At 39.8% G+C, this 14955-nt stretch overlaps 1 protein-coding gene across 1 annotated transcript in view; it reads left to right on the top strand.

Moving 5' to 3' along the window:
* The window catches only part of VAT1L (vesicle amine transport 1 like), a 55467-nt gene that overhangs the window by 12981 nt on the left and 27531 nt on the right, over positions 1–14955 (top strand). Inside the window, exons 4-7 of the mRNA XM_083870505.1 lie at positions 7663–7805; positions 9917–10020; positions 10856–10911; positions 12627–12821. Coding sequence (XP_083726631.1) covers positions 7663–7805; positions 9917–10020; positions 10856–10911; positions 12627–12821 — 498 coding nt within the window. The remainder of the gene's footprint in view (positions 1–7662; positions 7806–9916; positions 10021–10855; positions 10912–12626; positions 12822–14955) is intronic.

Genomic DNA, 14955 nt, shown 5'->3' with positions numbered 1-14955 from the left:
TGTCAAATGAGTGCCTTCCCTGCCACCCACTCGCTGCAGAGCTTGGGGCATCGTGCCATCTTCCCTGGGAATGGAAGGAGATGTGGCCACTCGCAGGGAAGCACCTGGTGTCCCTGAGCCGGGGGACAAGAGGACACCCACAAACTCTGCTTCTGACCCTTGGCATATTGTACCCTTCCCTCAGAGGAGGAGGAGGAGCTGCTGCAGAGCTTACAAAAGGGATTGAAAGGAGAGATGACATTTGGTTTTTATAGGGCCAGTGTGTTGATTTTGGTTGCTTGGAAAGGAGGCTGCTTTGGCTTTCCTGTCTCTTTTTAGCTCCTTAGGACAGGGGCAGTTAACAGAGAGCGACTCTGGGCAGGGAAGGAGGCTGAAGATATTTCAGGAGCCTTCTCAGCACAGAAGCAGGCTCACAGTTGCATTCCCTGATTCCCTCAGGCTTTTAAAAAAGATGAATACTTTTCAAATCCTGCTGCTGACTAAGATCTAACAAAGTTGCCATTTGCTCCCTTTTCTGCTTGGCAGAATGCTTAGAACTTCTGATTAAACTGTTAAATTGAGTAGCAGGGCAGTTCAATAATTAACAAAAAATAGAATTGTCTAATACAAATAGAGTTTAAATGCTTAAAGCTACAGAAGTGTTCAAGTGTCCTTCTGAACTGATTTCTAAATCAGGGAGAAAGCCAGCTAACACTAATCATCATAAATAGACATTAATGCTCAAAATAATAACTTCGCAAGAACATATGACTTACTGTAGGACATGTATTGGTCCATCTTAACTGTAAAGCACTGTAATTAATGTTTGAGGTGACTGTAAGACAATGGAAGAGTAGCTCCCTTCACAAATACACTCCCACATCTCTTTAAAGTGAAGCAAAGTGACGACTGAATAAAATAACTCTGAGAGAACTGAGCAGGAGTGTGCACCCTGCTGGGACTGTTCTGCTCTAAGAGGCAATTAGTTCTTTAAAACAAAGACTCTCTAAGTCAGTGCATTCAGTGCAAGTCACAGCACAGGCTTGTATGAGATTATTATAAAGTTTTCCTTAAAATTATTCATGTAAACTGTTGAATTAGTATAAATATAGGACTCTTGCAGTAAGGAAAAAAAAAGAAAAAAACATTATGCTTTTCTTCTTGAGCTTCAATAAATCCCCTCCCTATTTCTGTGATATCTACCTGGAAAATTAATTCCTCCAGGGTTCTGTATTTGTGAGAGAGATCCATTATGCCCATTTGCTTATTTGTTTGTTCTTTATGTACTTCCTATTCTGAATATTCAGAGCACAAAGCTTTGGTTATTTACCAAGATTTTGTAAACACCAGTCTCATCCCTTAACTCCTCAGACTCAAAGCAGAATTACAAGCCAATTCTTTAGCATTTTGATCTTGCAGATGCTAAAAATAAGCCACATTCTATGCAGGAGCATTGATTGCTTCTCCTGAGGCTGTCGTCTGACCTTCCCTTTCAGGCTCAGCAGCAAAGGAGGTGCAAGCAGAGTAAGTTACAGATGCAGTTCTCATGTTTGAATTTGAAGGGTAAATCTGACTTGGCAACAGATTTAGGCCATCCTGGCAGGATTTGTTACTGCTTGGCAGGAACCCTCTTTTTTATTGTGTCTCCCCTGCATACATTGCAAATATTTGAGGATATGTTCCCTGCTGAACCACTGAAGTGGTGATATTTTATCTGACAAAGAACTGGCATTTCTTAGTGAATCTAGTCACCTGCCATCACAGACAGCCTATAGGAACCCTTTCAAGAGAATGATCTTATTTCTTCCTGAAAAAAATACCCAAGTGTTTACCCCTTCAGATTCTCTCCACTCTGTCTTATTCAGTGAGAAAACTTTCCAGACTTTATTCATGGCCAGTAAATGTATCTTTGTTCTTCTGCAGTTAATGTATCTTTTATTTAATGGTGCTATCCATTGATTAAAATTAGCTCCTCTTTCTTCTTGGGGAACTTCTTTACATCTTTTTTTGGTAGGATATATATGTTTACAGCTGCAGGAAGCTCAGCATGAAATCTCTCCTTGGCCTGTAGTTTTCAGGCTGAAGGCGGGCTTGTTTGCTCATACCCCGATTTTGTGAGGTTAGACGTCTGGGTCATCCTCCAGGCAGGTTCTGCTCCAGGCAGATGTGGATGTTTCCTGGGCTTTGAGCTGCTGTGGTTGGGAGCACAGCAGCAGTAAGATGGTAGGAAAGCCAGATCCTGTTAAAATAAGTCTCACAGCATTCCTGATCCTTTTAAATATTGCATGGGTAGGCTGCTCTGTCTGCACTTAGCAGGGAGGAGCACATTAAATAGCACTCCTGCTTTTGAGTCAGAACTCCTTGAATGTGAGTAATTGGAATTGACTCTTCTCTTGGCTGGTCCTGGCCAGCACACTGTGCCAGGGCATTAATCCAGCCCACTTTGCTGACACCTTCACTTGGTACCAGAGCTGCACTTGCTATTTTCATATTAGCAGTTCATAGCTGTTCTGTATTTGATGAAGTGCTTTCCTCTTGTTTCATCTCCAGCAGCCAAGGAAGGGGATAAATCAGCTCACACACTGTGTAACCAAGTCTGGGCTGCTCTAAGTACCCAGCTGTGGAAGCCAAGCAGGGCAGTGGAGGCTGATCAATGCTTCTGAAGCAATGGATGTGCTCCCTCAGCAGCACCAGAGTCCTGGTGCCACGGCTGAGCCCATTCCCAGACACTGCCTCAGAGCATAATCTGTTCATCAAACACAAAAGCCCAGTGAGCCATGCACAGAAAGCAGTTTCCCTGACCAAAGCAAGCTGCAGCCTTTGAAGGCTTTTCTCACAGCCCTGCACTCCCCAGAGGACGTGTCCTGTCTCCAGGTCACCTGCAGAGCCAGGTCACAGGTAGTGCTCCACTCTCTCCTGGCTGTTCTGCCTTTCCAGGTGGAGTTTGTTTCCCCTGGATGAGTTTTGCTCAGGTAGCTACACTGAGCTGCAGAGATTTGTGCCAGGTGGAGATTCAGCCCTGAGTTTTTGATGCAGCTCAGCTGCACAATTTTGCAAAGGGGTAAGAAAAACACACCCTGCTAATTTTTGAAGAAAATGTTTTGAGGGTGAGAGAGATCATTATCTCAGGGTCACTTTCCCTTTCCCTCTGCTCCAAAACTCATTTGTGGTGCACTGAGTGTAGCAGATGCTGCCTAATGCTTGTCCAATAATCACATTTTAGTTTGTCCACTCTGCAATGTTCACCCAGTGTTTGGTTTCCAATTTCCTTTGCTGTAATTGGGAAAATGACACCTTCAGGAGATAAACTGTTGTGTATCAGGCTTCACCTAACACCAGAGAAGAGTTTTCCTGGCGCCATGAGATCAGTAGATGATGCCCCTTGCAGTTTTCTTACTGTGTTTGAGTACTTCACAGCACCTTCAGGTATGGTTATGTGAAGTCAAAGCATTTTGGAATTTGGATTCTTCTCACGTTTGGTTCCAGACAAGTTTCTTGTGCAAGATTAAGTCTGAATGCTATTTTTAAAAACACTGTAGCACCTTTGGGCTGCAGAAATATATCATAGAAATGGTAATTCTTCCTCTGTCTTACTCAGTGACGTCTTACTTTATTGATGCAGTTTTGCAGGGTGGTATCTTTTACACAGTTTATTCTCTCCTGCTCTCAGGCTGTCCTCAGTTTACATAACAGCAAAAAAGATGCTTTTCTGAAAGGATTGTGCTCCATGCCTGCTGTAATTCAGTGTGCAGCTGGCACGTCAGGCTGGTGGCATTAGGTCAGACCCTTTTGGAAAGCCACTCACTAGTGCACCTTATTTACATTTCATCCAGCATTAAGTTTGTGTTAACAAGCTAATTAGATTAGTAAATTTCATTCTACTCATGCTTTCTATATTGACTTTTAAATGTCAATGACTTTTTTTTTTCTTTGAAATTGTTGAAATGCACTAAACAGTCTATTTCATTGTTACTTCCTAGAAAACTACTTTTCCATTCTTTTAGGTGATTATCTCTGTATGAGAAGTTTCCAATCCTGCAGGCTTAGACTTGGATTTTAAAGCAATGGAATGTGAAGAAATCTCTCTCTCTTTTTTTTCTGGATCTAAAACTACTGTAGCAATATAAATTTATATTAATTTATGTAATAATCATAAATGTAGATTAGGTTCAACATACTGGTTTTATGAATTGACTGAATACCTTGAAAAGGAATCCATGAAGCAGACTGTGAAGCTGGAGAGACACATCCAGCATTAGCAGACACCCTTCTTTCCACAAGCTATTAATTTCTTTAATCTAATCTATTCAATCCAAGCTATTAATTTCTCTAAGGTTTCACCACATGGATGTTCTGCCTCACTGGAAATGTTAAAAAAATGTCTGGATGTGGCACTTGAGGACAACTTAGTGATAAAACATGGTGATGATGCTGAGTTGGTGGCTGGACTTGATGATCTCAGAGGTCTTTTCCATCCAGAATGACTCTATGATTCTGCAATAAGTAGTATATAAAATGTATTAATATATTAAAGGAGTTTTAAGTAGTATATAAGATGTATGAATGTATTAAAGGAGTTTAATTTCACTTTAAGAGAATATTTTGTAACCATGTCTATCCCTTCAGTGAATTGCCTGATTTATTTTCTGTTCCCAAAGACTGCTAAATTCTGTTAAAAGTAACATTAATTGTCCAAGTGATAATTATTTTTTTTGCCATTAAAACTTACTAATTTTCCTAGGTTCAGAAAGCAAGAATCTGGTCAGTACTTATATGTAGAAATAGGCATTGTATATGAAAAAAATAGATCTGTGAAGAATATTTTTCAACCCATGCTTGTGTAATTTAGCACCCTCTTGGAAGGTTTTGGAGTTCATACACTATTTCTGCTAACACAGTTCTTGCTTCCAAAGCCAGTGAGGCTGGTGGCAGAGGTAATGTGGTTTTGCCTGGGTGCGGAGGAGACAGAAAACCCTTCTGTCTCTGTTCAGCACAGAGAGTTTTCAGGATGCAAGTGACAGAACAGGGCTGATGTGCCCATGGTGTGAACATTCAGGGGCACAGGAGCCAGCACAGACACCTCGGCTGCCCTGGGAAGAGGATGCTCCTCCTTCAACAGCAAAACCCTTTGTGGATGTTTCCTTTGTGAACCATGGATATTCTGAACACTGGTCTCAGGATTTGCAATTAAAATGTGTCACCTGCTAACCAGTGGCAGCTAATCCAGAGGCAGCTACATGATTTGAGGGATTAGAAAGGAGATTTAGGAGTGACTTGCATAGCCATGGTGCTGTTTTGGAGTTTAGCTGAATTCCACAGAAATTAGGGAACTGGTTGAGTTCATAGGTTGAGTTCAGTTCTCCTGTTTTGATGGGGAAAGTGTGGAAAACCCAGTATCAGCCTTTATTCCTAGATTTCTGATAGAGCTACTAAAAATACTTTGCAGAGAAATAAGAGTCAACTTCAAATTAAGATTTCAGAAAACTGTAGAAGAGTGTTTTGTGGAATTGCTTCAAAATTCTTCATCCAGTTATAAAAGTACTGGTCACATGAGTCAGTCTGAGGCTTCAATTATCTACAGAAAGCTGGGAAGTATTCCCAGCTGATCTGGGATTTCAGATAAGCTTATCTCTGGGGGGAGGGAGATGTGTACTAACGAGTTTGAGTCAGGAGGAAAATAGGTTGTTCACATCCTGATGTTTTTGTGCATTTCTCCTATTCATCTGACTGTCAGTTTGTTAAATGTTAATCGACTTCTGCAGGATAAAAATCAACATGCTTTCTTCTTGAATATTTGACCTTTTAAACATTCAGTGGTTTTGATTCAGGATGTATTCATTAGCCCTCATCTTCCCAAGTTAGATTGAAAATGCAGAAAACTAATTAGAGAATAGATCAATAATGTCAGAATTTCATTCAACTACCATGCATTATAAAATACTGATTTATCTAAATCACTGTGGGTGTTGGGTTTCTGTGTGACACAGAAAGTGAGAAAAGAGGATTGCTTGTGAAAATTACTAAGAAAAGAACAGATACAAACTCCCCAATCTTTTTTCTTTTAATTTTATATTGCATTATTTGTGGAGGCTAAAATCTGGGAAGGGTTTAGAATGAGATGGTCAGTAATAGAGAAATGAAATATGAGAATAGTGAAACATTTTTTGCTCCCTGAGAACATTTACATCTTGTAAGATGAGGCCCCTCGGGAATGGATTTTCCTATGATTTTTGAGAGATTGGGGATTCCAACCCAGGAAAATGATGGATAATTTTTAATTTGGAGTTGGATTTACCATGTCAGGAGTAAGCATTAGTATCTGTGAGCTTCTCTGAGCTGCTGGACAAGCTTCAATTTGCTGTGGTGTTCCATCACTCATCTGCAAAGTAGGAATGAGGATGATCCCTTCTCTTGCTCTTTTTTCTGTGTCTGTCTGCCCGTCTAAAGGATCTCCTAAGCTGTGCCTTGCTGTGCAGGCGTTTACTGATTAATCCAGTAGGAAACCAGTCTGAAATTCCTGGGTGCCACCATATGTAAATAATAATCTTGCCCTCTCTGGTGATGTTCAGCTTGGAGTTACATTCATCAGAGCACATGAGGATGCCAAGACCTCCAGGGTATGCAGGGTTAGCTAATTATCATGCTCTAAATAAAACCCAAGTGCTAATTACTGGGATGTACAACTAATAATCAGGGCTTCTGGTTGGAGTGAACAGAAATGTGTTTATCCCTGGGTGCTTTTACTACTCATGCATACAGTTTACAAATGACAATCTTTAGGCTGTAGATGTAAGAGTTTGCTGAATTCCATCTGACAGGTTTTTAGAATGACAGTGCCATTTTTTTAAACTTCTGGGTGTATCCATGTAACTGTGCTGGCTCCAGTGGAATAATGTGGTTGCAAGAGGAGGTATGGCGTGGATACCAAAAGTCACTTTTCCTTTTGTTGGTGTGTTAAGAGTAAAAAAAAATAAAAAAAACAAAACTGGGGTGGTAGAAAGATAACTTGTTGGGATCAGAAGGATGACCTCTCAGCCTCATGAAATTAGAGATTAAAATTCAATTAAGGCCTTCTGGGGCCCAAAACTGGAAACTTGAAGTACAAACATCTGATTGCACAAATTTTTCAATGCCCCAAGTCCTACCTGAAGGCTGGCATAACATCTGATGGATCCCACTGTGTTCTGCCCAGATCAGGAGGAAGAATGATTTTCCTGGACGTGCTCTAGGCTGTTTCATCCCCTTTGCTGTTGATAAGTTTTGAGCCTGGGGCCCTGCCTGAGCAAACCTCTCTTATAGTGACTGGTGGCAATTCCTGCATTTTGAATAATCAGTAATAACTACTGTTATCAATAAGACGTAAAGCTGATTTTCTTTATTATGTATAATAATGCATTTGTTATAGCAGCTTGCTGCCTCCCACTGAAACCATAAGGAGTCATGATCCCTTAGGAATGGCAAACTAGACCTACTGTATTAGGACTGCTTTGTCTTCAGAATATCCTTGTGATTTAGGTGTCTTTTTTCCTGTGGCTGAACTGCATTTCAGTGGAAATAAACTAGTTTGGGAAGTGCTTGCACGTGTTTGGTCTCGGGTTTTGCTGTGTCAGGAGTGAATTGGCAGCTGCAAACTCTGTCAACTGATTTCCATGTCAGTGAACTAACATAATAATGTGTTTGCAGGGTCAAGCTGTTGCTCAGCTCTGTTCAACCATTCCCAATGTTACTGTTTTTGGAACAGCTTCATCTTTCAAACATGAGGCAATCAAAAACTCGGTAACTCACCTGTTTGACAGGAATGCAGACTATGTTCAGGAAGTAAAAAGGTAATCTTGTATTTTCCTGAGTCAAGTCTGTATGGTATCTGCCAAAATACTATGAAAGGCACCAGGCTGATCATATTTATGGGAAGATATGACTTTTGTGAGTTTGGGAGCTGTAGTTTATTCCAGTTATTCCATCTGTCCACTAGGGACAGGATAGCAAACATCTCCCTATCTCTTGATAAGCAACATAAATTTTTTCAATCCATGTCCCTGTTTGGACATCTGTTGTGAGCAAAGTAAATTAAGTGAAAGAAACTAAAGGTCTTAAGAGAAGGAGGTACTTTGCCTTCATTTGCATGTGTACTTGCTCACTGTAATGCACTAAATTAGATCTTTTCAGTGGATTTGTAAGGAATCCAGATTTTGGAGTTCTTTGGTGAGCTTTTATGTGCCTGGGTTTTTATCCTCTGCCAGGGATTGATATCAGAGCACATGATGTCTGGTTTAATTTCAGATCCTTAGATTTTGTTTGTTTGCATTCAGATTAAAATCATCCTGTTGCCTTTTGAAGTCATCATGTGTATTTCTGTTTATGTGCTTTCAAACACTCTGTTTTCCAGTTTTTCTAACTGTTGATACTGGTGTTGGTGCAGGTGGCAGAACTTCTCTCTGGGCTGTTAAGCAGTGCAGGCTGGTACTGCAGGAGAAACCAGGGCAGGTACTAGAGATAAAACATGAGTGTAGCAAGCCACTTGGTGCTTCTTTCCTGGCACAATAATATCATTTGAATATTGAGTTGAGCTGTTTATTATCAGCAATATGAATAGTCCTGATTGCGAGACAAAAGTGGCACCCTGTAGAATATGCCAGTATTCTGATTTGTTACTCAGATCCTTCCATTTTCACTTTGCATTGAAAAGATTTTTAATAAACCTACAGCAGTAATTCTGAGAATGCTGTTTTGACAAATTGTCTTTTGACAGCGGCAGCGAGGGGAATGGTGTAGTTGTTTGGTTTGATGGATACTAGCTGTGTACGATGTTCTGCTTAAAGTGTTAATTTCTTAAGGTCTGTGAGCAGAAAAGGATGGAGCTGTGATGGAGAAAGGATAGTGGTCAGAACCTGCTTTATTGCAGGTCACTGGGGCATTCATCAGGGAGAAAACTCAAAAAAATGGAATAAAACCAAAACAACCACCAATAACTCCAAGCAAGTGAAAAAAAAAAAAATATGAATGAGATGTTATGAATGGGGAAATGTTCATAGGGGATGAGGAATTGGTTCAACCAGGGAAGCCACCAAAAGCTGTTTCATTGTAAAACTTTTATTCCTTTACAGTGAAGGCTCATCCAGTGGCTTGAATAGAAACAATTTATTGCCCCAAATATGGCAGCAGTACCAAGGAATTCCCTGGTTTGGCTGCTCTTTGTCACCAGTGGATGTCTGGGTCTCACCTTTGTTTGGTGAGGAAGCAGAAAGGTGCATTACAAGCCATAAATCTTTGCCTCTCCCCTAAATCAGGATATTTGGCGTATTTTTTTTCTACTTCAGCAGCATATTGACATTGCATTGACAGAGCTGTTGGGCAGTTACAAATATGCAAAGTGTTTACTGAAACAGTATAAAATGGCCTGACTGTAATCCTTGTGCTTGGTGTCTTCTCTTTATGTTTGATTTAAGTCTTTGCTGATATCTAGTTGATAAAATAGCTGAAGAAGAAGACTGTAAATAACTTTACAAGTAATTTTGTCTGAAAAGAAATTAGGATAAGAAGATCTGTTTCCTTACAAATTCAGAAAAACAATATTAGATGTGAGTAAGAAAAATATCCTTTTTTCTCCATAATATTCGCAAAATAAGCATTCTCTGACAATCACATTCAGTCAAAAAAGAATTTTGTGTCTATTGCCTGTCTTTTGATAATATCATCTTACTTGAAAGCCCTGAAAAAGGGGGAACAAGATGTTTTCCCCCTCTTTAAAGCCTAAGAGGTCTGGGTTGGCTGAAAAACTTGCAGTGTGCCACTGAAATGTCTTTTGATGAGGGTAAGGTTTGCACAGTCTTAGAGTCCTTTCTAAAGTACCTGGAAAATGTTAGTATTTTGTTAACAACCAGCCTGACCAGCCCTGTGTATCTTACTGCAAAGTAAGAGGTTTTTTCTTGCTTTTTAGAATCTCAGCAGATGGAGTAGATATTGTTTTGGACTGTCTTTGTGGAGAAAATACTGGGAAAGGCCTCAGTCTTCTCAAACCACTTGGAACTTACATTTTATATGGTGAGTGGGAAAAAGCAGGTACATATTTCAAAACTAAAGTTTAGCAGAGCTTAAAAGCATCCATGCCTCTTCTTCCAGAACTGGTGATTGACGTGTTATGCTTTCTCAGTTTGATTCTTTCCAGTCAAGGGTTTCAGTGAAGCTGACCATGGACTAAATTATTGATAAATAAATAGTAATTTTAAAAAAAATCTTTAAAAAAATTTAGAAAAATAAATCCAAAATTGAAACTGGACATACAGATTGTTAAACATCTTTGGGTGATACAGGAGAAGCGTGGGAGAAAGTTTGGATCTCTCATTCTGGGAATCGTGTGGCCAAGGAAACTGCAGTGTAGCTTTTGTGAGAGGGAAGCTTGAAGGACAATTTCAGGAAGAATGCTACTGATTTATCTGGCGTGACTTCGAGGAATCCAGCCCAGGCTTCTGTTCACAGATTTCCACTCCTGTTTCTGGACTGCTCCTCACATGGAGCAGACACATCTCCCCTGCAGTGCTGCCAGGCTGCCCTGCTGTGCGGGGAAGCTCCTGTTGGAGGGGACAGCTGAAGGGATTGCTGTATTTATGGGAAGATGCCCAATAGAACCTGACCTGTCCCTGGCTTTGGGAGATTTGATAGATTGTCAATGTCATCTTAGAATTCCTGTGAGCCTGGAGGGCTTGGTCACCTTGGCCTCTTTGTAATTTATTCTCAAAGTATTTCTACTGATCTCTTTTAAACCTGTGTATGTTTTTTTTTTCTTAAATATGAATCATACAGAAGATTTTACAAGTACTAAATGATCTGCTGTAGCTTGTAATAATAAGTTGTGTGTGAATGTGTTCATCTTTTACAGGTTCATCTAACATGGTTACTGGGGAGACAAAAAGCTTCTTCAGTTTTGCAAAATCAGTAAGTCTCTGTGATTATGCTCTTTTCTCTAACTTCGATCTTTTCTGCAGCATTTTCATCTTCATCATTTTCCTTTATCTCTATTGAGTTGTTACTTCTGATGTTGTGTTTTTGTGCCGTGTTTTCTTCTGGCAGCACAGCTAGACCAGACTTGGATCTGTGTGCATTTCATATTGCCATTGAAATTGTCTGTGAGACACAGATCTCTTACACAGCTAAGTTTAGTCTGCATTATTTATTTACTTGTGGCAGAATATCACATCCATGGATATGATGAACTGTACCCTGAAGGTTCCTTGTATCTGAAAACACTGTCAGGACCATGCAGTGAATTAAAGGAGATGTATCTCTTAAATGGGGCCCGTGTCCAGTCATTTCCAGCTTTTCAGAAGTTTGTTTCATACAGAAAACCATTTTTCAGTTCTTCATGTTCATGTGACATCAAAGAGATGATGGTGATGTGGCATTAGTTTCCTAATGGATGATGTCAACAAATTCAAAGTTCAAATGTTAAATTGTTTCATCTTCAGCTTACTACAACAACAGAAGTCTGTGCAGAAACCCCAGAGATAAAAATAGGACAAATATATCATATAAACTGCCAGCAAGAAATAAGTTAACCAGGAGTGAAAGAGATTCCTTCATACAGGAAAAACACAGGGAAAAGTCTTTTCTGAACATCTGTCATATGATCTTTTTTGCCAAAAGCTCATTTACAGCTTCCAGCAGCAACCCTTCCCAGGAGGAATTGGCTTCAGAAGTCTCTCTCTGTGTAGCTGAAAACAAGATAAATCAGAGACTGTAGCAAGGAGCTGTTCTTTGCCTCCTACATTTTCTTAATGGTGGTAGTGGGAGGATCCTTGTTACTGTCACACACTTGTGAACTAAAACAAGATAATCTTTGCTATGCAGCCTTTTTACTGGTAATGTGGGAATATCCAGATGTATATAATATGTAGGGTAGGTTGACCCAATGAAATAAATTTCAACTGAAGTCTTTGTCAGATAATATTGGTATTTATTGATGGAATAAATATGAATAAATTGAATGAATTAAAAAAACATACAAATTTTGTATACAAGTATAACTAGTTTCTTTATGTAATTATGCTGCAAAATTAACTCATCAAAATTGTATGAAAACTATAATCAAAAATTTACCCATTGAAATGAAATTTGCAGGGAAGTGGCATCTCTCACTCTCGACGATGCTCTTGGGCTAAATGAAATAAAATCCTTTCATTAGATACTATGAGGTATGCTCGAGTGTCATAAACATAATAATGGGTGTAAAGCAACTGGCAGCTGATAAGGCAGTGCCTGGTTCCCTTGGCTTTGAGAAGAGTCACAGCCAAGAGTTGCCAGTGAACATCTGGGCACTTCAGCGCCTGTCTGGAGATAGCAGGAAAGCAGAAGGGGGAAGGAAATCCAAACTCCTTACTGCCACATCCTCATATAAACCCAGATGTGTTCACCATCTTCTCACACCCTGACCTCCTCCAACATGAGTTTGTGTTTTATTTCTGCTTGTCAGTCAGCTGCACGCATTTCTTTCCTCATGCTTAAATCACATCCTTGCTGCTTCTCTTGGCTGTTGCTTCAGACCTGACAGATGAGTCATTTATCACATCTGCACAGACAGTTTGCTTGTGAACTTTCCTGAACGTTTCTTGAAAAAAGTTTTTCTAACCCTGCTGTTGTTTATTGGTTTCCAGTGGTGGCAGGTGGAGAAAGTAAATCCTATCAAGCTGTACGAGGAGAACAAAGTCATTGCTGGATTTTCCCTGTTGAATCTACTTTTCAAACAGAATCGAGGTGGCCTGATCAAGGGTGTGATGGACAAACTCCTAAATCTATATAACAGTAAGAAGATCAAGCCTGTGGTTGATTCATTATGGGCTTTAGAAGAGGTAGGAGCCAAATCTCTTTCCTCATTTTGAAATTTCTGAAAAATATGCCCTTTTAGGGGTAAAATCATATTTAAGTGTTTTCTAGTTATGAATGTATTCTGCTTTTCAGTTTGTGCCTAAGTTGCCTCTAGAGCAACTGCTATTTGGAAAATCCAGGATCCAGAGTTATCCACATACTTCTCTACTAAATATATATTTATTGAAAATGCTAATAATAAATGTGTTTTTTCAGTCTTGGAGAACTGTTTCTGTTTCCTAAGTGCATGAAACACGTGATTAACAAGTGCAGAGTGAAATGCAAACAATGGAATTGAGAACAAGTGAGATTTTTCCCCTCAGAATGCATTTTAATACACAAGCTTTAGTTTCAGTGCCATAGCTGTGCTAGCAAACCTTGGAAGCTTGCAGGCTTTCTGGCAATCTTTGAAAATGTGTCAAAGAAATCAGAACTCATTTTTAATGTAAGTTGCCATTGTGGACTGTGGATTTCTTATGGTTCTTTTTTTAATTCCTCTAATTGCTCAGCTCTCCTTAAAGACATGTAAGGAAACTAACCTGCTCACAGCCTGGGCAGTTATAAACCCTGTTTGAGACATTCATATTTAAGTTGCCAATGAAAGAAGAGAAGCATTTTTAGAGGTGTGAACAGACATTTCCATATGAAGAAACAACATGATTATAGAGCACCAGCTTAATACTCATGGTTTATATTTTTGTGAAGTGCACTGAGCCTGACACATCCCTTGGAGTGTGTGGTCTGTGATAGCTCTGCTGAGTGGGGTTATGTCTGTAATGTTGTGATTTGCTGTTCAGAGGGTGCTGCAACAAAATCCTCTGTGTTTGAATGCAGTGGGTGGTGTTACCATGAGGGAATAGTAACCACCAGGCTCAATCCACGAGTGGAGCTGTATGTTATTAAGATTGTGGCTGGCCTGGGAGCTGTTTTTTTGAGCCCAGTGTGTTCTGTCCCTACAAATGCCCCAGTGCATCCCAAGGTGCTGCTTCTTGTGACTGAGGAGTGTAGGGTGCAGCCCCTGTGGGCTCCTCTAGTGACAAATTCCCCAGGAACCCCTTTCTTTTCCTCTGAAAGGTCTGCCTGAGGCCACACTGTCACTGTCAGCACCTGGAGACACCTGAGGCTGTCCCAGCTGGAGGCAGCCAGTGGCTCTTCTTGGCATTATCTGCTCCAGGAATGCCAGATGTTGTGATAAAGAGCAGCTGCTTGGGCAAGACAAAATCCTCTGCTACTGCCTGAAAGGGAGAGAGAGCCCTTTGCAGAGCACTATAAACTAGAAGTGGGATCAGATTTATGTTTTTGATGTCTGTTTTTTTAAATTTAATTATTAAATAAGCTTATGAAGTAGTTTAAAAATTCAAGTGGCACAGGTCTCTAGACAGGCATTCTGCAATTTCTTTGTTCATGTGAAATATGTACTTTTTGTGTACTGGTGAGTAAGAGAAGAATAAATTAAAATAGTAACAACTTATATACATTATGGTATATATTTTTGTTACGATTTTTTATATATTATATATAAAATAGTAACAAATAGCTTAAAAATACTTGATTGAGGACATGCCATAGCATGAAAAATTACACATGACAGGCTGATCTCAATAGTCAGCACGATGGGAATTTGTTGGGAGACTTCTGTTTGATAACATTCCATCTAACATTTGGCAGTAGCATGCACCATCCCCACCAATAGATTGTGATATGTGTAAATACATCTGTTGTAAAGCACAGTGTAGTAAACTCCAGCTCATTTGTCACACCTGCTGGCTTTCCATGAGCTGTCTGGGAATTGGCAGAGGAAGTGTCTGGCTGTACCTTAAGGGATATGGTGGTGCAATAGTTGTTTATTTGATTGCAGAGTATTACTGAAATATTACTCATCCAGGGCATTATTATTTTAGGGGTATATTTTTGTGGGCATAAAAATAACTTGGGGCTGACTCTCAAGTTAATACAATACACAGAGAATGTGTCATAGCTGAGGACTAAATGGAACTAGACTGAAGAAAGGTTGGGGCATTTCTGTTCTGTTTTGGTAGGTTTTTATTTTTAATTCCAGAGCTTGAACATCTCCCTCTTTCAGAGGTGGACATTTGATAGTTTTTCACTTCCTGTTGG

The sequence above is a fragment of the Zosterops lateralis genome (assembly GCF_965231275.1).
Source record: "Zosterops lateralis genome assembly, chromosome: 12".
Taxonomy (NCBI): domain Eukaryota; kingdom Metazoa; phylum Chordata; class Aves; order Passeriformes; family Zosteropidae; genus Zosterops; species Zosterops lateralis.
The sequence above is the reverse complement of the archived record's forward strand: the minus strand, read 5'-3'. Positions and strand labels throughout refer to the sequence as shown.